General features: G+C 40.8%; 1 protein-coding gene across 3 annotated transcripts in view; it reads left to right on the forward strand.

Annotated features, from left to right (window-relative positions):
- The first annotated feature begins 3,712 nt into the window (after positions 1-3,712).
- Positions 3,713-24,716, forward strand: part of LOC117961151 (estrogen-related receptor gamma-like) — a 27,834-nt gene continuing 6,830 nt past the window's right edge. The window contains exons 1-5 of one of the 3 annotated variants that reach the window (XM_034899614.1): positions 3,713-3,959; positions 16,477-16,731; positions 16,857-17,014; positions 18,335-18,451; positions 24,111-24,221. In XM_034899614.1, coding sequence (XP_034755505.1) covers positions 16,490-16,731; positions 16,857-17,014; positions 18,335-18,451; positions 24,111-24,221 — 628 coding nt within the window. In that variant the 5' untranslated portion in view covers positions 3,713-3,959; positions 16,477-16,489. Of the gene's footprint in view, positions 3,960-11,156; positions 11,579-13,934; positions 14,159-16,476; positions 16,732-16,856; positions 17,015-18,334; positions 18,452-24,110; positions 24,222-24,716 lie in introns of those variants that run through there. The other 2 variants (XM_034899611.1, XM_034899612.1) reach the window with 2 other exon arrangements.

Below are 24,716 nucleotides of genomic sequence, written 5' to 3' on the forward strand. Positions count from 1 at the left end.
AAATGTAACAATATTTGTTTCCTCTACTTTGCTGTTTTAACCATTGAGCGCCGGATGGATGGATGGATGGTCTTTTACCCTATTAGGCCTGTTCATAGAAGTGGGAGGTGTCAGTGAAACAAGCAAGTATTAAACTCAAAGACTGCCTAAACGATGTGGTAGTTATTGATCCATTAGGTTAACCCCACCCCTGTAGCTCATCAGGGGGCTTAAACCAAAGGCTTGTTTGATTTTTACTTTTGACAGGAGCCTGATCCATACTGGAAAAACAATATTAACATTTAAGAGTTAAAAACCGGTAACATAATCTGCTAAAAACAATGATAAGCACCATTTAAAAGGAAGAGTTTGAGTTTTGGAAAATGTGCTTATCCTCTTTCTAGTCGAGAACGATGTAAGATATAACGCTCTAGCCAGTAGCAGGTTAGCGTAGCGTTTAGAAACTTGTTGTGTCCAAATGAAGAAAACCCACCTACTAGCACCTTTCAAAGTGCATAACAAATCTTTGTCTGTTTTAATTAGTATAAAAGCTGAAGTGTAAAAATAATTTATGTGTTTGGCGCAAGTCACTTTCTGGACTCTGCGCTGGTTGCCTGGCAACCTTCCAGCGATGACAAGACTCCAGAAAAGAAATAGTCCAGCAAAAAAACCTGTAAAACCACAATTCAATTTTTCTACAAAAATTAAACTAAGAACATATAATATGCTTACTGTAGAGCTTAAGAGCTGCTGGTACTTAAAAAATTTGAACTGTGTCTGCAAATATGTTTAACTCACTCTGCCAACAGAAACCTCTGTTAATGTTTGGAATGAGTTTTTCACAGACTGTGGTTACTTATCTTACTCAAATACAACTATAATAGCAATCCTGTTGATATATAGTTATAATCCAGTGGTAGTGAAGTTGATTCATGGCCTTTCATGACATCCAATACAAATAACATACAACATACAAACTCCAATTCCACTGAAGTTGGGATGTGTAAAATGTAAATAAAAACACAATACAATGATATGCAAATCCTTTTCAACCATATACAATACACTAAAAAGTCAAGGTATTTTATGTCCAAACTAATAAACTTTGGGTTTTTTGCAAATATTCACTCATTTTGAATTTAAAGCCTGCAACACATCCAATGAGATGGGGCATGCTTACCACTGTGTTACATCACCTTTTCTTTTAACACTCAATTAGCATTAGGGACCTGAGGATGCTTTTTTTGTTGGCGCTTGCTGAAATTAGCATGGTCAACCCTTCAAAAGTATTTGCTTGGATGGCAGCATATGCTGCTCCAGAACCGGAATGTACAGTTGTTTTCAAAATAATAACAGTGTGGTTAAAAACGTGAATAATGTTCAAAATCCTTAGAATAGCTTTTAATTCCATAATATCAATGCATTGGGAACACTGCACATTCAATTCCACCAATTCCAAAATTGATCAAGTTTGTGTTATACCTTTACAGAAAGTGATAGAAGGAATATTAGGCTGTTGAACAAACTCCAACATTTACTTTATAAACTGAAAAATGTCTCAAGGGTTTACTTTGAATCACTGCACTAATATTTAGTTGCATAACCATTATTTCTGAGAATTGTTTGACATGTGTTCTGCATGGAGTCAACCAACTTTTGGCATTTATGAACAGGTGTTCCAAGTATTTTACAGGGTTTTGCCTCAGAAACAGCATTTTTGATGTCACCCCAAGTGGATGTTCAAATCTCGTTCATGTAGAACCAAGACTTTGTTCGCTTACCGGTGTGTTTTGGGTCATTGTCTTGTCGAAAGACCCATTTCAAAGGCATTTCCTCTTCAGCATAAGGCAACAGGAGCTCTTCAAGTATTTTGATGAATTGAAACTGATGCTTCTAGCTGATAGATTTGCTTCACATAGTCTTCTTCTGATCATAACAGTACTCACAGGTAACACTTGGATTTTCCTGGAGCCGTTCATTGGTTGAGCCTTGGCCATTTTAGCTACTCTTCAATCCATTGGAGTGGTAGTTTTTTCCCACGTCGTTCAGGCTCTGGATGCCAGAGTATTTCAGTTGAAATGCACTAGAACCAGCACGCACAACATGTGCTTCCTTCTTCCTTAATTAGGGGCTGTAATTGACACCTGTTTCTTTACAGAATTAATCACCTCACTAATTGAACACAACACTGCTATTATTTTGCCTTTCAATTACAGATTCAATTTCCCAGAATGAGCGGCATGAATGTCATGACTGTTGGTTCTGTTGGTTTTCTATGACTCTACAACACTTACTAGTAAATTATTTGACATGTAGAAATATCACTTCTACCAAAAAATATGATTTATGAGGTTAGTGATGTTTGACTGCTATCATTTTGAACACAACTGTACCTTTCAGCATTAATGTTGACTTCACAGATGTACAAGTTACCCATGCCACGGGCACTAACGCACCCCCATACGATCACAGCTTTTAAGCGCTGATAACAATCTGGATGGTGCTTTTCCTCTTTGGCCCGGAGGACATGACGTTTATGATTTCAAAAAACACTTTGAAATGTGGACTCGTCAGACCTCAGCACACTTCTTCACTTTGCATCAGTCCATCTCAGATGAGCTCGGGCCCAGAGAAGCCAGCGGCCTTTCTGATAGTTGCTGACATTTTGCTTTTGCTTTGCATGGTAGAGTTTTATCTTTCACTTGTAGATATAGCGACAAACCGTGTTAACTGACAATGTTTTTTTCCGAAGTATTTCTGAGACCACGTTGTAATATCCTTTACACAATGATTGGTTTATAATGCACTGCCGCCTGAGGGATTGAAGATCAGGGCATTCACTGTTGGTTTTCAGCCTCGCCGCTTACATGCAGAGATTCTCAAGATTTATTGGAATCTTTTGATGATAATATGGACTGTAGATGATGAAATATCTATAGTCCTTGCAATTGTATGTTGAATAGTCATTAGTCCCTTTGGGATGACTCCTGCAAGGAAATTAAAGTTACCAGCATCCGATACAGCATGAGAAGGAGAAAAAACAACAATACCACACAAAAAACGCAATGATCATCATGATGCACAGGACAACACACAGTACATGTGGTCACATGAAGGGATGTTATACCCAGTCATAACCAATCAACCTGTTCACCTTTGGAATAGTACAATCAGGTCTTTTGTTGCCCCTGTCCCAGCTGTTTTGGAATGTGTTGCAGGCATCAAATTCAAAAATGAGTGAATATTTGCAAGTTTCACCATTAAATATCTTGTCTTTGTAGTGTATTCAATTGAATATAGGTTGAGAAGGATATGCAAATCATTGTATTCTGTTTTTTATTTACGTTTTACACAACAGCCCAACTTCAGTGGATCTGGGCTTTGTACAAACCAGGAGAACTTTCCAGAGTTTCCTGATGACAGCATACACACAAACCCTCTCTCAGCTCTTTTTTTATTCCTTAACTGTCCATAAGAACACATGTCCTCTTAGTATTTCCAACTCTTATCAACACATGCATTACATTTACATGCTGACTCAACATTGCTGAAATATGATGCTCTCTCTGTCTCCCTCCCTCATTCCCTCTCTCTTCCATCTTTGCAAGGTTGCAAAGAAATCCCTTCTCTGTATCTATGGGAATACAGGAGCACTGTGTGTCCTCTACCCCCCCCCCCCAATCCCAACCCTCTTCTCTTAGACACACTTTCTGTCTGACACACTCTCGGGAGTCCCCTGCCAGCAAGCTAGTTAGGTAGGTAGGTAAACTCAGCACTGGTGAGAGAGCGAGAGAGAGAGAGGGGGAATGTGTGCGTGTGTGTTTATGTATGTGTGTGTAGGGACAGTGTGTGCGCTGCTGCATCGCTGAGCCACAGAGACCGGAGGCGAGGAGAGCTGGAGCGTTTGTCCTTGAGACTGACTGACTGACTGCAGCTGTAGAGCGGAGGACCGGCCATCCAGCCAGTGGATGAAACTGACAGTAAGTGCTGAGCAAAAGCAATAAGATGAGCGGACGGGAAGAAGTAGACGCAGGCTTCTTTTAATTACAGCAAATGGACCAAAGTGTTTTTGTTCCTGTCTGCTTAGAAACACTCCACTGAGGTGTTTAAATGGAAACAGAGGTGTGCACAATATATGTACAGTATGTAAATGTATGTGTATGTGTGTGTGTGGTTGTGTGTGTTGACCCAGGTGAAGGGCTACTCTGCTCCCAGGTACACTCATCTCTCCGGCTTTTTATTGGCTCCCATCAATACTTGCTTTTCAGCCTATGTAGGACTTTGTAAGCAGTTCAGTTGCAATTGTTCAGCTACTCAGTTTGTCTGCAGCAGCACCCACTGTGCCTTTGTGTGTTTGGCGTTGAGAAACATGTCGGTAAACATAACATTACTGTACATCTCTAAGGCTGCTTTCCTCTTCCTCGCTGCTTCTGTTGACAGATCGATAGTTATGCATCTTTAATTTGGGAGTCATCATTCATGGCAACCCTCCAAAGCGAGTCATTATCATGTGTAATCTTGCAGAAAATTACATTTTGACTGGTGTACCTTGGCATGGCCAGGAACCAGTGGAGCGGGCTGAAGGATCACCTAAAGATGGGGTCACTGAGGACCCCACAGCCTGGTGTAGGGTGAGGATGAGGGGGGCAGAGCCATGAAGAAGTGGGCCTGGGGTCACGTTTTGCCCAAAAGCAAGGAAATCCCAGCAGTCCCCCCATGGGTGCATCTGCATGATCAGATGAGGAAGGACAGGAAGGAAGGAGCGTATGGCGGCACAGTGTGAAGCATTAGAAAGAAGGGAAGGAGGTAATGGAATCAGAGAAAGATAGATGGGTATTGGCGTTTGCTCTCCATGCTGTGAGGTGGCGTCGTGAGCTGATACTGGCTCACCTGTGGAGCTGCTGACAGAATGTGTTAGATCACGTAAGATGGGTGGCTCGATTCGCCAGAAGGCAAATACAAAAAGCTGTGGTAGCCTTTTTTTTTTTTTAACCAACATGACAGGATAGCTCTTTTAGTCTCTGTCTTTGTTAATTTGTTTATTGTAGACATGCTGACAGTGAGCCAGAGGGCTAAATTTGCCACCTGTGGAGATAAAAGTGATATGATGAAATAGACTGCGTGCTGTGTGGTTATGTGAAAGTGTGTATAATTGTTCCTGACATCAGCAGTAGGGGTTTGGTGCTGACTACCAGGATTTTTTGTGTGTTGGGCCCGCACCCGCCGACCCTCACCAGAGCAGGTCTGGGAACCGTGTGTGTGTGTGTGTGTGTGTGTGTGTGTGTGTGTGTGTGTTAATGACTCAAGAATTAAGGACGTCATATCCCCTCTCCAATTTAAAACACTGAAACTGTGGTAATAGGCTATCACGACCCGGAGACCTGTAAATCCAATACAGGTCGTTGGGAATATGAACGGGCCGTGCTGCAGTAATCCACATTATGTTGTTAGGATAGGCTTGGTTACATAATCACCCTAAGAACCTCTAGTTGGGCACCTGCCAGAAGAACACATGGCATGATGACTGGACGGGGAAAACAATGCAATGTTCTAGACTCCATTATCAGGGTATAATTAGCGTTGTTCAATTAGAGTTGACAGTGCTTTTACACAAACAGCCCTTATCAAGCTTGTAGTCAGTTGAAGGCAGGATGCTGTACTGTGAATGTCAAAGATATCTGTCCACTAGAGGGCAGTCAAGGCAAGTTATGTGTGTGTAAACCAGTTGTATGAGCCTGCATTTCTATGGTGTTTCTCTGTGCATTTAGTCTCAGATCTTCATAAAATGATCCCAATTTAGCCCTAATGAAATCCTGCCTGCCCTGAATGCCTTCCTGTGCATTAATGTTTCCAAGCACTGACTCACTTCCTCCCAAGTGGGACCGTAGGATGTCCAGATTAGTAAAAACCATTTAAAGACCCTTGACCCTTCTGGGGATAGAGCTGCAGCAGGTCCCAGTAGCTCTTAGTGACATTTCAATGGTTACGTTGCTTTAAGCGTCTCCCAGAGGCTTTCTAAAGTTTCTGGTATGGACGTGGTGTGTGTGACCTCTGATCCCTGTACAGTGCGCTCCAGATCAATACAGTGAAACTGATCCTATTACAATCTGTCGTTCAATGCATCATTTTATGTATCATTTCCCTCCCATCCATCTATTTAAAGACACAAAACCGTACCGCATGCATACAGAACAAAGCTCTTCCATTTCTATATCATATTTCTCTCAATTCTCTTCTCCGCTTTCTTCCTTTTCTCATTCTTTTCTTTAACTTCCCAATGTGCCCCCACCCGCACCCCCCACTTCTTTTGTGAACCACTTAAGTGTCTGAGAGGTACTGTGTGTCGCAGCGAGACAATGGTGTTTGCACACAGTGTCCATAGTCTTTCCCTCTGTCTCAGTAATTGATGGATGACTGTGAGTCAGGCATAAACTAAGCAGATTACACATCAGATCTGAGGGTTGATGCTTGTGTGTGTGTGTGTGTGTGTGTGTGTGTGTGTGTGTGTGTGTGTGTGTGTGTGTGTGTGTGTGTGTGTGTGTGTGTGTGTGTGTGTGTGTGTGTGTGTGTGTGTGTGTGTGTGTGTGTGTGTGGTGGGGGTTGGAGTTGCAGAGTGACTGTCCAGTTTTGGAAGTCAATTCGACAACTGTCTCCGGAGGCTGAGATTTGGTAACTGTGAGTTTAAGGATAAAGAGAAAGGGGTAAACACACACACAGACAAACACACACACACACACACACACACACTGCTGCTTCACTCGTACTTTTGCTTTTTCTTTAGAGAAAACGGGATGCATCTGGTCAATAGCTGGCAGCTGGGCACCCTGTTACAGGCAGCGTCCATCCGGAGCAGCTATTGAACTCCTGTCTTCCGCCTTAGCGGTGTAAAAATATTTTTGATGTTTAACTGCATCTATGCATGTTCAATTTCATGTGCTGCATTTAGCTTGTTTCCTCTTCTTTGTTATTTCTGGATTTTGCTTTGCTTCATGTCATTGTCCTCTTTGCTTAGTTCACTTGTCATTTGTTATCAGCGCTTTTGTCATTTTTCATTACATGTTGTTTTTTATAAGCCCTTTAGGTTTTATTTAATCTGAACTGTACAAGCTGCCCTTTTGTATCTTTTTAGTTTCTTTACTAAGGCCTAAATACATTTTGACATCAAGCAGGAGGTTTCGATCGGTATTAGTAACTTTAAAACTCCTTTATATCCCATCTGACACCGACGTTGCTATTTGCTAGTTTAAATATTTTGTATATGACGGCTAAAAATATTTTTTTAAGCCAGCAAGTATTTTCTCATCTGTGCTTTCTAATAGACAGATTTTGTAGAACAGAGACACTGTTTCTAAGTGATCTTAAACTTATCAATGGCATTTCTATCCTGCAATTTCTTGTCACTTAATGATCTTATTAAACCAATACCAATATATCTGCTATAAGCTAACATTGGCTGGTATATTAGCGTGAATGATTTATCGTCTAGCTCACCTTTTTATAAGATCCCTCAAATGGATTGTGCAATCTGAATTAGATAATTGATTAGTCAATCGAAATATATCCACAGAAATCATAAAACTTCACTTAGGCTACCCAGCGAAAATATCAAAAACTACAGGGAAGAAAAAACGTCTCAGCTGTGAGAATTTGCTATTTTTCTGTGCTCCATATTGTTTTAAATGAAACACAATTGACTTCTGGACTGTTATTTAGATAAAACAAGCTAATGGAAGATTTTATGTCGGATTCTGTGAACTTGTGAGGGCCTTTGTTAATCAGTAATCAATTAAAACAAAACTACAGCCACGCTAGCAGCTCTGTGACGCCCTACGCACTGCGGTGCTTTGAGCTAAATGCTAAATTCTGCATGCTAACAAGCAAATGACAATGCTAACATGCTGATGCTAGCAGGTAATGTAAACCATGTTCACCATCTTAAATTAACGTGTTAGCCTGCTAACATTTGCTACTTACTAAACTCAAATTACAGCTAAGGCTATTTACTCATAAACAACATAAAAGTGTTGACGTGATAATAGCGCTAGATTAAAGTTAAGGGATGACCAAAGTTATAATATTTTACCTTGGAGGACCAACCGACTGACAGACCGACATTTCTGCTATGCCTGAAAGCACGGCAGTAGCATGGCTAAAAAATTGATAGATTATTTTACATCATAATCATTATTTGCAGCCCTAATATCAATGTGTTCTCAACCTCTTTTAAATTAACCAATTAAGTTCAATGAGTTTGTCTGTAACCCTTTTATTTACATTACCTCAAACAACATCAAGATTCGACAATAGAGCCACTGCAAAGAGAAAAGGGAAGCTTTTGTACAGTAATGAGTCAATTATCAGAAAAAATCAACTACTCTGAAGCATTTGGTCCTTCAAGTGGCTTGCTTGACGCCACTCTGGCTTGATTCAAGTGTGCCTGGCTTTTGTTGTAGTGTGTCTCAAGACCACTCAGCCGGTGCCAAAGAAAATGTCACCCATTGATAAAAAGTTAATAATCTCAAGTTTTGATTTCAACCTGAATAATTTGAAAAGCTTTGCTTGAGCAAATAAAGAATCCATTGATGGCAGCTGCCAAACTAAAAGCCAATGTGAGATAACAAGCCACTTGCTTTAACGTCAACATCCAGTTCCCTAAATGGTTTATAAAAGATAATTTCTCAGTGTGGATAATGTTTTGTGTGATACATTAACTTCAAGAGATTTGATACGATAGTGGCACTCAGTGTTTGGCTTCTTTCGTTTTATGGTTGAGATAACATAATGTACCACTAGAGATCACACAATCTTTATCTTTTGTGGGGTTGTATATGTGCTTTCTCCTTTTTGTTTGCATGTGCGTGCGTTCGTCTGTATGTTCGTTTACACGTGTTGTTTGTCTGTGTGTGTGGCTGCTGTATTTCTACTGGCGAGCTGTTTCATGTTGCGCGTAATGAGATAAGGTCCACTCCATGCAGTCTGCTGTCTGGCCCTTATCGGAGCAACAGATTAGCACAGGTGATTTAATTCCTATGGAGGTTGGTTAGGCTAGGGTCAGCTCAGAGCTCGAGAACAACGTCGTGTCGACAAGAGGGGAAGAGACAGGCTGAGACTAACATGAAAAGAACAGAAATTCTGAGGTTTACGTGTAAAAAACTCACTTTGACATTTTTGATGCTACATTATTATTTCAAACTGTTTAAATTTGGGGAATTCTTGGCAATTGTTCTTCCATCACTGTATGTTACAAGCCCCAGGGTGCATTTTCAGTCAGAAAGTTGGATTCCCTATCACACTCTATTGAGTTCTATTCTTTTGAAAACCTATTTGGGATTTGCTATGAAAGTGGAAATATGCTCCTTTACATTTAGAGAGAATCATTGATGTACCAACCTATCATTGTGTCCTTTATTAATTCAGAAACAACCGTAATACACTCTACTCTATACACCGACGCTCTACTCTATACTGTGATATTAATATCATTTATTCAAGGCTTCGTGGCAAGCGTCCACACTGAGGCCTGTGTTGTAACCATTGCAATTTGAATTTGACCCATTACTTCTCAACAAGGCTGAGCAGTATCTGTGTACATCCACACAGCCAAACACTTTGTATGGCTATGTTTGTGCATAAAGAGGGATTTTTGTGGACATGGACTCAATCACCTGTGCATCTGTCTTTACAGTGGATTAGGACATAGTGACAACGGGTTGCATAAGACTAATTTGACCCCAGGCTACTTACTCTCATTGGAGTAATAATATTTATTAGCAGACTGATTAGGTGAATTAATGTTTTATAATAGTAAATGTATTATTTGCTGGATCCATGTCGAACCAAACCAGGGTAAATTGTAAAATTTCAAGTGTAATCAAATTAGATCCCCATTACATACTGCATATCGTATGTACCATAAACATAGGGAAATGAAAGTGTGAATTTGCACACGGCAAATTGTAACTGTGAAAAGTGCATTGTACATTTAGTTTTGTATTCCAGTGCACTGACGTTTGTTTCGCACTATATCTTGTTGCACATGTTAACCTTTTTTCCATGCCAAGCACTGCTTACTGGGCTTCTCATTTTGCGTGCATGTGTATGATGTCAGCAAAAGGCAAAGACCATCACATTGAGCACATAGCCGTAGCTGATTAGATCGGATAAGAGCTCTAGCAGTAAGTCCATTAAGGCTTGCTTTCAAACTGTTTGGATGCCCATATGTTCATTCAAATGTGTGTGGGAGGATGGTAAATTTAATTTTAGACGTAACATTGACTTTAAAAGTTTAGATTTTGGAGGAAATTATTCAACTCATTATATTCAGCATTTGGACATAATTTGGCCTGAGTCTTCAAATCAAATCTCTTTCTATGGAAAACTAATGATTCATTATTGATATCTTTCTCGATAACATTTTATTGAATGTAAAGTAAAAAATGCTCATCACAGTAATCCAGAGCCCAAGGTAATGCTTGTTTTTTCCAACCAACAGTACAAAACCTAAAGATATTCAATTCATAATAATATAAAACAAAAATAGCTGCCTATTTTTACATTTCACAAGCTGAAATCAGAATGTATTCTTTGATAAATGCCAATAATTGATAATTAAAGTAGATCTATTTTCTGTGGGTCTAATGATCTATTGTTCTGGGCGTGTGTGTGTGTATTTCAGGCTTGTGTGTGATGCGTGAAATAGCTAAAAACATAGTGTAAAAATGTAATTTCACCTTGCGGGATCAATAAAGTATCACTTAATCTTATTAATCAAACAAGCATCAGATCGGGATTTAGATCAGATGAAACGTTTCTTTTATCACATGTTCTTTTGAAAAAAAAGAAGAGACCATAATAATGATTCTAGAATGTCAGGTTTTGTGATACGTTGACAAAAAAATTTATGAAAAGCTTTTCACAAAAACAGTGCATATATAAATAATAACTATAACTATAATAACAACAACTGCTGCCGATCATGTGAGAAGTCACCTTCCACATTCCCTCATGCTCTTTCTAAGAACTAAAACCTAAAACATCCTCTGTTGTCATATCCACCTGCACCAGTGAGTAACTGTTTCTCATTGGCTCAGAGGAAAGCCAATCAGCTGCCAGCTCAGCGTTCTGGGGGCGTGGGAGGGGTAGGGGGGGTGGGAAGGCCATTCAAATGGTGTGGTAAGTATTCATGAGGGCCAGCTTCGCTTGGAGACCCTTGTCGTGCACACAGTCAGCTAGTCCACCAGTCAGGACTTCAAAGGCAGGAGGGGGTGTTTGTCCGTGAGAAGTGCGAGTGACAGAAAGACAGACGCAGGGACAATGAGAGGAGCTGAGAGTGTAATAGCACAGAGTAGAGGGCAGTAGATGGAGACAAAGTTTGGGGGGAGAGTAAAAGAGATAGTGACAAACAGCACAGTGAGAGATAGTCTACAATTTTCAAAATCTGCAGAAGAGAGGGAGCTAAGTGATAAAGAGAAGAAGAGGCAGGGCAAGCCGGCACAAACAGACGTCTATTTTTCTCCTCTTCAGAGCATGGTGGCAGAGTGCACATGGATTTAGTCGACCTCTACCTCCCAGAGTGTTTTACCTACCACTCTGAAACAGAGTAAGTACTTTCACCCTGAAAAATGACCCTGCACAAAACATGAAGTGCACACTCTCAAGTCACACAGGTGTAGCAAACTGAGCTAGAATTGGGTGTGAAAGTTATATGACTTTCCTTATGATGTCTTGACTGAGATAAATGTACTTTTTTCAAATATCTGATGTGTGTTTGTGTGTGTGTGTGTGTGTGTGTGTGTATATGTGTGACTCATAATTGTATGCTTGTGCTGCCCAGGTATTATGCTTTAGATTTTCAAGTTGATCCGAGTCAGTCAACTTAAAATGACTCAGCACTTTGAGAGAGCTGGAGCGGAGAATCAGGGTCCATCCCATGAATGTGACTGAGAAAGGATAACACAAGTGGTAAAAGTATTTTGCATGATTTAAATATTATCTGAGTGGGTTTTGGACCCCAGGAAGACTGGTCGTCTAGGCATCAGCTATTTGGGATACTTATAATAAACTAAACTCTACCTTTACAGAAACATTGTGGACTTCCGTTTTTGACAATATTCGCTCATCCACTTGTTATCATTGACAGTCCCATTGTGTTTTTTATAGGAATGCAATCATAAATGTTAAAAAAAATCCTCCTTGTGTTTGCCATATATCCTCTTTTGAATTAGCCCTTGATATCTGCTATTGATTACCAGTTTTATGCCTGCAGTCGTTTCTAGTTCTTGCAGCATCTATTATTACTTACTCGATTGATCAATTAATCCTGTAGTCTATGAAATAGTAATGAACGCTCATCAAGCTTTCTTTAAGTCCAAAAAGTAAATTAAAATTGCTTGTTTTGTTAAACCAACAGTCAAAACCCAAATAAATTTAGTTTACAATGATAGAAACCAGAAGATTCAGGGTTATGGAAGTAGAGTAGTTCCTGAATAATGTTCTCTTGACCAATTAGTTAATGATTTGACCAATCCTTTCAACTCTATTGAGGTGTAAAAGGAAACGATTAACGTAAATAAGTGTTAGACAATAAAGTTTCTTTCCCTGTGCTTGGGGGACGTTTAGATGAACATTTCCCCGGTGAAGTTTGTTTGCATTGCTCACAATTGTCATTGTTCAGACTGTTTGTTTGTTGATAGTGAGGATGAGACCAGTTTGAGAACCGCCTGAGTCATCCAAGGCTGGTGAAAATCTTCCCGACATTCACACAGCTGCTGAACGCCTGTGAAAAGATGTGCGAAGCAGCTGTTTGATTACCCCGGGACAGCTTTCTGATTGCCTTTCTTTTCTGTAATCATAAAAAAAAAAAAAAAAAAAAACTTGTTCATTATCATCACTGCTGCGCTTTTATCAGCTGTGGCATAATCACTCTCCTCTGAGAAAACATCTCGTTATGCACTTTTGGGATTGAAAGTAGCATTCTCTAGCAGAGAAAGATGAGAAGAGAATTGGAGACGGACCAAAAAGAGGGAGAAGACGAAGAGATGTGCGGACGCACATGGCCGGCTGATTGCTGGTGACAGAAGTAACCAGATAATGGGAGAAAAGGCTGCAGCAGCGCTATTCAGAGCATGCGGGTCCAAAGCTCCAGCCACAGGCATCTCATCTCCCTGCTAACAGCTTCGTCCAAAGCCTGACTAAGGCTCTTACGGCTGGCTAGGGGTGCCACTGATCCCTGCTCATCTCTTACTGGCTTGTTAGTAAAAAACGCCACTGAGACCCCACTGACCTAAATAACTGCTCCTCAGGGTCAGGGCTAGGGCTAAAAAGTTAGTCATTATTTTGTGTTTTTTTTGTGATGTTGCAGGGAGAATCTTAGTGGTGTTGAGTTTTAGTTTGACTTCCTCAAGGCCTTTAGATTTGTCTTTATATATCTTGGTCACTTCCCTTCTGGATTTTCTTTCCCTCCCTGTTTTCTTCTCACTCTCCCTCCATCCGTCGGTTCATTGTCTGCATTATGACTCTTCTCATTTGAAAGTGAGTGTTGCCTTCTCTCTTTTCTTTCAACACCCCCAGGTTAATGAGCCACGGGGCTGCCCCCTTTCCTTCTGTTCCTTCAGTGCCTTTTCACACTCCCTCTATCTGTCTGCCTGTCTTGTAATTTCCTCCCGCCTCTCTTCTTCTTCTCGCTCTCTGTCTCCTTGTCGTTTCACGCTGAATTTTGGCCTTTGTTGCCAAGGTGCAATTAGAGTTGTTTTGGATACTGGGACACAAAGGGGTAAGGTACGATAACTTTGAATACCCATTGACGGACGCAAACACGCACACACACACACACACACACACACACACACACACACACACACGCACACACACACACCTCTGATTTATCCCTGCTGCATGCCGCTGTAGGAGCTGCACCAACAGTCTTTTGATGGGCTTTTATGTGGACTTGTAGATTAGTAATCTGTCAGAGTGAATATTACCTCACATCTGATCACCCCACTCTAATGCCATTTCATTATGAAAGCAAAACACCAACACCCCCTCCACCTCCTTCTCCTCCTCTTCCTCCTCCCCACAATGCATAATAATGGGAGAGCACAAAGTATATCTCACTCTGTACCTGTCAGACACTTGACACAGCACTATGGACGCCTGTGATGGATAGCCAATAAGCAAACCTCTGAGTCACTTTAAAAGCAAACTAAAATCTCTACACTGTACTGTTTTTATCATCTTCAAAGTGGATTGCATGGGTGGGGGGTGTCTTGTTCATTGGTCATTTGGGTAACATCTGTCTGCTTAAGACAATAGTTTGCTATTGTTGGGTATTTTTCAGCATCTTTTTTTATACAAAACCAAATGTTTAAAGCTGCACTAATTGAAAATGTGTTTATACCAGCAACGGTTTAAATTACTCACAGCAAATTATCACCGCAGCCCCCCCCCCCCCCAAATCTACAGAGCTCTTAGCATCCATAGGCTAATTGTTTGGTTTAATGGTCCACAATTTTACTGTTTCGATTCACTCTTACTGCTCTTATTGAGATTTTTTTTTAAGGAAAGAGAAACAAAATTGGCAAGTCTGCTGAACATTGTGGAGCATTTTGCAGCTGAAGAGATATTTTGTTCAGTAGTCTGTGGAGACCAAAACAGAGCTAAAAGCACAGTGAATGTTGGAATTATATTCATCAGATGACCAGAGACGCAACTCCAAATAAATGCTAATGTTGGTCTGAGTCTGCTGTGTAAATAGGCAAAATAAATTGCATATTTTGTAAAGGGAAATTATGTCAAGTGTTGCACTGCCGATAAGTAAATTAATGATAGTCCCACCTAAGACGGCAGGTGGGGATCCCGTTGCTCCAGTTGCTTGGTTTTCTTACAGAGAAGTCTACTGTTGGCTCTCTTGGTATTTTTTGTCCGTCTGTCGGTTTGTCTGTGTGTCTCTCTTTGTGGGTTTGTAGAGTGGTCAATAGTGCATGTCCATAGTTTACTCTGGAGGTGGTTAAAAGCAGCCAGTCTTTTTACCTACCAAATGACTTGTGGCCAAGCAAAGACTGATTTACATAGCAGGAAATAGACTGATTTGGACATCCACCTCACTAGACCAAGATAAGAGTGGGAGAGATGTGCAAGTGTGTGTGTGTGTGTGTGTGTGTGTGTGTGTGTGTTTCTCTGCATGTGGAAGAGTGCGAGAGAGAGTGAGACAGAGGGGTCTTTTTAAAGTTGGCCTGGCGGCAAACAGTTGCATACCAGTATGTGTCGGGGTGTTTATGAAGACACTTGCTTTAAAATGTGTCTGTAAGTGTGTGTGTGCATGGAGCTTGAACATGCTTCTGATCCCATGAATCTGAAGTGTGTTTAGAAAAGTCAGTGCCTGTTTATGGTTTTTTATTTTTACATCCACACATGAATGCCTGACGCCACAATGTGTGTTGGCGTCTGTGTGTGTGTGTTTTTAGGATGTGTGTGAGTGTAGATCACATGCCTGTGAGGCTAGTGTACACCTCAGCTGGTTTGTTCTCCTTGTCGTGGTGACAGAGAGTCTGTTGTGGTCACATCCTGATCCAATAATAAAGTAATGATACACGCTTTAACATGCAGGCAGAGGAAGATTTATTTCAAGCACTTATAATGTATTCATAGAAAGAAAAAACATGTCTATTATTCTCATTAGAAAGCATATAACTGGATTATTGTCCTTTTTAGGGTTATTTTCTGTTGGCTGTCAATCCAATACACACTCAAATGAACTAGCATTAAACATTTTTCTTAGTTATTGCATTACAAAGCTTTGTTCATGTCTCATGCAATGGGTTACTTTAATATCTCCAGCTTTCCTAAAAGTTAGAAAAAAAGCTGTTGTATAATGCAGAGGGTTTGATAGGTTGAGTATGCTGAGTAACTGAGAGACACAAAGAAACAATAGAGAGAGAGAGAGAGAGAGAGAGAGAGAAATACAATAGTGTAAAACGACCATTTTTGGATTGAACATGATAAAGCAGATGATTGGTGGTTTGGCTATTTCCCTACATTTGCTTAAGCAATCTTTTTCTTTTAAAAACAAAACAGTGTAATGAACAGCAGCTTTGCATAATGTGGGGAATCACAAACGGCTGGTTTAGATAAGACGGGGATGGATGGATGCATGAATGAAGGGGCGTGGAGCTGGAGAGGCGGAGGTCCCTGAAGGCATTGGGACAGGAAAAAAAGGGTGTAGCTGAAAGAAAATATGAGTTTTCTAAACGTTTATAACTCAGTGTATGGTTTGAAAGTACACATGAATCCATACATTAATGGTGATGACTTTTCCAAGCTGCAAATTGCATTTGTTAATCTCTGTGTTAATTATGCCTGACTTAATAAAACTAACCAGACATTAATATTTATAACAAAACCAAGGTGACCCATTATATAAAGCTGACCTGAGAGTCAAATCGTTCACCATCATGAATATGTATTACAATAAGGTATATATTTCTCCTCTCTTTTCTCTAGTCATTTGGACAGGATGTCAGTGAGGGGCTTGGACCCCACCTGTCCCTCCACTATAAAGCGTGAGCCCTCCAGCCCCAGCCCCAGCTCTCAGGGCGACGTCAGCCCGGCCCAGCCGAGCCCTGGAAGCTCTTCCTCCGACACAAACTCCAGCTACGGGCACCTGATCAAAGGCCATCACAATCACAGCAATGGGCTGGACTCACCAGGCCTCTATGGTCACACAGCGCCATTGGCCAACAATGGAGGAGCAAATAGGTTGGTGTTTACATTATACTGTCCCTTATTTTGTGTGTTCAAATGAAAGCACTATTACTATCTGAGTACATTCCTCTGATTGTGTCTCCTTCAATTCCTCCCTCCCTCTCTCTGCCTCTATCCAGGAGGTTTGTGGAGGAGGAAAGCCAAGTGAAGTGTGAATTCATGCTGGGCTCGGTGGCCAAGCGCGTGTGTCTGGTGTGCGGTGACGTTGCCTCGGGCTACCACTATGGCGTGGCCTCCTGTGAAGCCTGCAAGGCCTTCTTTAAGAGGACCATCCAGGGTAAGAGAGGGACAACGCACACACACAAAAAACACACATTTAGGCGCAGGTTTCACGCTCAGCTTTATACTTAGTTTATTCTGCATGGCTGATAATGCCTTCCTGCAGCATGTAAACCTGTTTTGCTAGCAACATGGTGCATATGCAGTCCTGTGTTTTGGTAAAAACAAACCCCGATCAGTTAGCTCACAGCTTCCGCCTCCTGCCTCAAACTGCAGCAAGGCTTTAAATGAAGACCTGTTTGCAAACAGCTGATATGCTGTTGTAGCATCGTGTTTATAGTCAACATGTTTAAGTTTAGGCTTTAAAGCTTCAGATAACATATGGTGTTGAATGTGTGCGCAATCACTTCACCCCTAGAAAGCTGAAAGAGGGGCAGCGGGCAGTAGCATGCAAGTGTGCGTGATTTTAAAAGGATTGTCCTGTTCTCTGTGGGCTCATGGCTGCGACAGGCTGCGATGCGTTTCGGTCTGTAGAAGTTGGCTTCTGTAGATGGGATCAAAGGGCAAACAGGATGAATGGCGGTTAGGTCAACCGGGGAGATCTGATGTCTGGCTCATCAGACACTTCCTGTTTCTGATTGAGTGTGGCAGCTGAGACTGACCCGCAACTGGCTGAACGCCATCAGGCATTACGCGCACTTTTGGCTGCCATGGCTCTCACTCCCAATTATCAATTACTTTGTTTTTGTATAAGATTGCATTGATAGTTGGGAGTGAAAGTCAAATTGTCATTGTAAAAAATCACTTTTAAAATGATATACAAATCACAATATATAATGTTTATGCTACACTAATTTCACACATGGAGATCAGCTTACTCGTCAAAAGGAACACTTCACAGCCTGTAAAAGAGTTAGTAAAGTCTGAGAAAATAACCCTGGTGATGTCACAGTGATGTCATCAGGGTCATCTCTTTCTGAAACAGAAGACCTGAGGCACAAACAATAGTGGTGTGTTTAAAAGGTGTACATGATTTCCAAGCAGCTATGGACTCTTTGCAGTTGCATTATGGGAAGTGTAGGATCCTGTGTTTCAAGGGGATTGATAGCCAGGTTATCTCAGGATATCTCACTGTGATCTGCTTCAATTAGGACAATTCTTTCTTCTTTTTTTTGTCTCCTGTGAGTTGCCTAACTTTATGGAAGTACAACACTAAATTGCTTTAAGATTGTGTGCTGTGTCACATTTTAGTGAAAGTCAACTTTAAATCTCATTAAGGTAATATTGTCAAAATTAAATGAAAAAATGATTAAGAAGAATGTTCAATTATTGCTTCACTGCAATTACAAAAAATAAAATTGTCTCTCTTTTTCTCTAGGTAACATTGAATACAGCTGCCCAGCGTCCAATGAATGCGAAATCACCAAGAGAAGGAGGAAATCCTGCCAGGCCTGTCGATTTGTGAAATGTCTGGCTGTAGGCATGTTGCGAGAAGGTAACACCTATATATATATATATATATATATATATATATATATATGTATGTTTTCAGTATACCAAAAATCCCTTTTAGACCTGGGTAAAACAGTGTTTGAGTTGCTTTTTTTCTGCAATTGATCGGTTGGTAGTCTTGGCAAAAGTTCAAACCTCCTTTAAACTGTTGAGACAGAGAAAAAGCACCCAGAGAATAAAGGCTAACACAAGTCTGACTGCAGTTTCTATGTTGTGCATTCCTGAAAGCAATACCCCAATTACCAGATGAGATTCTCTAAATGCCTCACCTGATAAACCGGCGATGGCATGTACCATAGTTCTGTAGGTTCCAGTGAAACCTAAAACCTATGACAGTTAAACTTCAGCCCCTTCGTGCCAGCTGTGATGTGTGTGTGTGTAGGTCTGTGTATGTGTAGTAAACATAGAGCTGAACAATGCATATCTGCGTCTTTGACAGGGAGGAGGGGTGAGTAACTGTTCAATTGTGTCAGTTTTTGCTTCTAAGTGTTTCTCAGAAATAGCTTTTGGAAAACTGCCAGTGTGTGTACACGTAGGTGTGTGCGTAACACTGCAGCAGCTCACGAAATAATTGAGCAAATTGTTGTTGGGGCTCCTGGGACAACACTTTACAAAAAGGAAAATGTACAGACATTAAAAAACTACTAAAATTGGAAATACATTTTTACAAATGGGAAATTTAATGAGAATGGGACAGGTAACCTAACCAACCCAGCTTGTTGCTTTGAGCTGGACAATAAATATTTATTTAAATTCAGAATCTGAATTACAGACACAGTGGTGCCTTACTTTATACCAATGCACAGAATAACTTAAGGTTGACTAAATATAAAATACAACAAACAATCTTAGCAGGCTTTAAATGAGCTGAAACAAACACAGCTAATTTATTCTCTACGACGGCGAACTTATCACATATGCTCAAACAAAGAAGAGTGGTGACATGTGCCACACAGAGCGTCTGGGACAGCGGTCAGGTGCTCTTCGGACTGTGTGCCTGTCTGGTGACATATTGTTGTCCAGATTTAGAAGTGACTCAAAAAGGAAAACATTAGCGACCTCCTTCTGCAGCGACCACTTGCTGCATGCTGTGCGGGGCATTAGATGATGATAAAGAGGGGAGGGCAGATAAAAAAGTGCATGTATGTGTCCGTGGTGGGAACAATGACAGATGTAATGATGAAGCATTTAAGTGTACACCATTCCAGTCATTAAAGAGATTATTTAAGAGGGAAGAGGGGAGAAATGCTTGCTTACTGCTTACTAATGGTCAGTTTGCAGCTTGTTAGCTAGGTCGCGAATAGGGTGATAAGTTTGCAGTTTATAGAGACTTCTGTCTCAGAAACAATGCTTCTTTTTGTGGAGCAGTTTATTTACGAATAACATTAAAGTGGATGGCACGACCCAACTATATCCGCTTCCTTCATTTTGGACTCTCCAGCTCGTCAACTGCGTGAGATGTCAGGTCAAAGTTCTTAAAGTTGAACTTGAATTGTTAAAATAAATTGATTTAGAAGAATTTTGAGATTTTAGATGCCGGTGTGACCAGTCCTTTACACAAAGTTGCAGGTTAGCTACATTTATATGGAAGATAAAATAAGAGTCAACCATGAATTCTATCATGCTATAACATACAGCACATAGGCCATCACTCTTTTCTTGCTCTGTCAGATTTTATTGTTGCGCAGTTGCCGAATTTCCTGCCCTCAGCATTTTATATCACAAGTACATTGTTATCATAACCAAATGGAAATGTTGGCCAAAACTATGAAAATATGATCCCAGTTGTAATAAACTGGAATGATCCTTTAATCCCACCTACTCATCTCCAAACACACAGCAGCATCTGTTTATTGCTGCCGTGTGTGTGTGTGTGTGTGTGAATGAATGAGTGAGTGTGTGTGTGTGTGTGTGTGTGTGTGTGTGTGTGTGTGTGTGTGTGTGTGTGAGAGAGTGAGTGAGTGAGTGAGTTATGGATACACAGAATTATAGCATCTTTACACGCGTTTCAGTTTGTGTATAAGAGTTGGTTTAAACACGTCAGTCTGCACTCACATTTTATGTGCACACCTTTGTGTGCTTTGTGAGTGTGTGTGTGCCATTTTTCTAAATTAGCTGCTTTTAATAAGGTAGGGGAATCAACAGCATCCCAATCCGCCTCTCAACCCCCCCTCTTCTCTCGCCACCCCCTTTTGCTCTCCCTCCCCCCTCGTAAATTCCTCCAGATGCCTTGTGGGATTCCTGGACCTCCGTGAAATGCAAACTGCCCCTCGTAACTCCCGTCGTAAGCGCCCTCGTAATGCGCTTCATCGTGTCTCGTAATGCCCCTCTTCCCCAGAGAGGCCGCAGTAAAGGTTGAGACAGAGGAGCTGTGAGGTTTAATGGGGAGAGTCAGAGTCGTATTATCTACATGGATAAAAGACACATAGACCGTGGGCAGCATTTGATTAAGACCTGTTTAGTGCTCAATATTGCAGTTGCTGTCGCTTCTAAGGGCAGTAAAAACATGTATGTTGGCAAAATGTGCGCAATATATTATCATCATAGAGTTTATCCTACTGATGTAATGGTGTGATCCTGTATTTTAATGGTTTATGCTTTTAATGGTCAGTGGTACAGCAATACCTCTGTAAAGTACTTTCCTCTCCTGCTTTGTCTCTTCTTCCCCAAACTTATCCCCACTTCCTGCTGCCTGCTCTGAAGTTATTTAGTCTCAGGTGTGCTAATCATCCCGTGTTAATCTGTATTCTGAGAAAAACCATCGCAGAACGGAAAGACTATGTGGGCTTTTTGCTGCCAACTTTCCAAATCCTTTTCATTTGGGAAGCAGTATACAGGGAATGTAACGCCACGGTGGCATTGTGTACATTTGTCACAATATCTGAGACGCGGGGGATTGTTTATACTGAACACATGGTGGTTGTGGCAGCAGTGATGTAGGCGGTAACACAGTAACCTGGATCAGTCCAGATCAGAGACTGGATGTCCGTGTTCCTGATCCTGCTGCACTGTGTGCATTTTGGGAACCTGTAAAGCCTCCCGTGTGAAGATCCAGACACCCTTTAAAAGGAGGATGAGTGATGAAAGCGGCCAAAAATAGATCAATGTCTGAGTAGTCTGTGTTAATCGAACTCTGATGGGCTGTAGAACAGGGAGGAAATGTGTGTGTGTGTGTGTGTGTGTGTGTGTGTGTGTGTGTGTGTGTGTGTGTGTGTGTGTGTGTGTGTGTGTGTGTGTGTGTGTGTGTGTGTGTGTGTGTGTGTGTGTGTGTGTGTGTGTGTGTGTGTGTGTGTGTGTGTGTGTGTGTGTGTGTGTCTTTATCCACCAAAGCTATTCTTGGCCTTTTGGTTGTCAGCACATTCCAATGTAAAGAGTTACACTTAGCTCTGATGTGTGTGTTTGAATCAGATCTGAGGACAAACACGCACACAAATATACCTGTGTGTGTGTGTATATATATCACACTTTTCCAATGTATCAAGTGACCAGAGTATTCGTTTGATTTAGTCCAGTGTTTGCCAGCATTTTGTGTTAACTCTGTTGCTCAAGTCAGCGCCCTCATCCCTCATCTCACACCTGTCAACTGCCCAGGATAATCCACACTTCCTCTTTGCCCCTTGTGACATCACCAGAGGGTCAGGGGGCATTACGTTTTCCCAACCAATCTCTTCTTTACATCCCCATTCCTTTTCTGGGTATGAGCTTTTCACTTCTTCCTTTAAACCCCTAAAACTGCCTACCCAAATCTTACCATCGTTAAACCAGATATAGGGTTTGAAGCAGGGCTCAATGATATGATCTAAAATCTCTATAATGATAATTTGATGTCATTGGTTGTTGTACATACAACTTTTATAATAGGATTTCAACTAGTTTATTTTTTATCGTGGCTGTCAACCATATAGGCTAACAATGTCTTCATCAGCAGATGGAGTTTGCTAAGTTACTCTTTTGGACTTGGTTTCACATGGTTTTTCTTAAGATTTCCTATGTATTTATTATTTATTATTTGTTTAACGGGTGTGGTTTGATTCACAGTGTCCTGGAAAAAACACATTCGCAAACAACCCCACAATCTCTCATCAGATTTTCATTCAAATATTGTCGAAATCCCTGATTGGTTGCGGTGAAATGCATGATATTACTTGTTTTCCCAAGTGAGCCCCACCAACTTCAACTCAGTCAGAATATCTTAAAAAAAGACCTCAGATATACAAATCCCTTATGTAAAATATGTTTGCAGAATATGTAGTGTTCAGGTAGGATAAATAGGCTCACACAGGACCTTAAAGGAGGTGGGTCGGTAGGGATTTTGCAAGCGTCTATCTGTCCCAGTTGTCCACCTTTAAATATGGAAGTCCTACAACATCTGAGCATGATATTTTATAGTGGTCATGTCATGGAGCCTTTTAGCTTACAGCAAAGGCTACAGACCACAATGTCACACCATCTCTTTGTTATGAGTGACCTTCTTTCAATCTTACCTATGTCTGTTCATGGTACATGGAAATTCTATGAACGTGTTGCTATGGTAATGGCTTAACTATAAAATAACTTTACGAACCAATGATGCAAAAAAAACTTTAAGCCCTACAGCACATTGTAAATGCCTGATTAAAAGGAAGTTATGTAATTTAATGTTGATGCTCATGCATGCTCTCCATAAATATCTGCATAAGTAAGAATAAGTAGTGGAGGCAGCAGGCTCAAAGGGATGAAGTGTCACTGTGAGGTGTCAAGTGGGCAAATAATACCCTCACAGTGCCATTATACAGATCTATTCAGGGTCACTATGGCCGTTTACACTGCGAAGATCAGGTAACTCAATACCACTACTGTGGGCTCCCTGAGTTCACCCTTACTGGACACATTTTCTTTAGAAACACACCAGTTCGCAGTACTGACTTTTCCATTCTACGCGCACACACACACACACACACACACACACACACACACACACAGACAGACTTACTTAAATCCCCATCACCGTGGTGACGAGGCTACCAAATTGCTAGTTAAGATGAGCAGTTGTCATCGGCTGCTCTGAAGTTCCTGCGTGTCGTGTTACAGGATGTTGGGCCACTATCAGACATGTTCCTTTCATGTCTCCTTTGGATCGTTGAGACATGTGAGCTGATGATTGGGCCACATCCTGGTGGTTGACTCAACATTGGTTGGATCCACACGGTGCCGCTTTCTGATGACTGTTTGGCAGTTTGAAATGTTAGTCTGTTAGTCTGTGTTTGGAGTCACTGCAGACATCACTCTTTTTATCAATGCTAATGAAAGAACATGAATTAATCAGATTACTTTTGGATTACTTTGTTTACAATCCACACAATTTCCAAATGAACATTTTTTATTACCGTTACATACTTTTACTTATACTTACTTATACTTATATTACTATTTAAACAAGATTACTCTCTTACATATCTCACAATCAAACATGACATTAACTTTTTTGAGAGTATTTGAAGTACTAATCAAAAAGTCAAATTGACAGTACTGAATCTTTATTATAAGTAACCTTTTGTGAACATACTGTATCTATCTGGGATGTGAGTGACTTCACCCTGAGATTTAAGGACACCCGGACTTAAAGTGTGACTGTCATTATTAATGCGTTTGTGTTTCTGTAGGTGTGCGTCTGGACCGGGTTCGAGGCGGCAGACAGAAGTACAAGAGGAGAATCGACGCTGAGAACAGCCCGTATCTGCACCCACAGAATGCCTTGCCCCAAAAAAGAACATGTAAGTGTACAAAAAACGACTTACATTGTGCATTGCGAACACAACTATAATACGGAATTGTTAAGTAGTCAGTATATGTTGATTAATTCCTTTATTGCAGATATTAGAGGCTCTGGTTTTGTCTGTGTTGTGGTCTGCCAGTCCTATATCATGCTCTCTTTACTTTTGTGACGTGGAACTATTTAAATGGCTGTAATGGAATATGTTGCCTTCCTGTGATAACCATGTATCTCCAAAACTTCTCTTTAAATAAGAAAAACGGCCCCATTTTCATCTTTTTTACACAATACCATGCCTTTTCTTTTAGATAATCCTGTGGGGTTTTCACGTTAGGAGGTCTCTACCCATAAAGCAACACTTTATCCCTTTGGATTCAAAATTACCCTTTTTAGAGATACATGCTTTTCACTCGATAGCCACTTAACAAATTTAATTGAAAAAGGATGTCTCTGATGGTTTCCGACAGTGTTTCTATGCATGTCTTTTTGTTAAACC

This window comes from Etheostoma cragini, chromosome 18, assembly GCF_013103735.1.
Source record: "Etheostoma cragini isolate CJK2018 chromosome 18, CSU_Ecrag_1.0, whole genome shotgun sequence".
NCBI lineage: Eukaryota > Metazoa > Chordata > Actinopteri > Perciformes > Percidae > Etheostoma > Etheostoma cragini.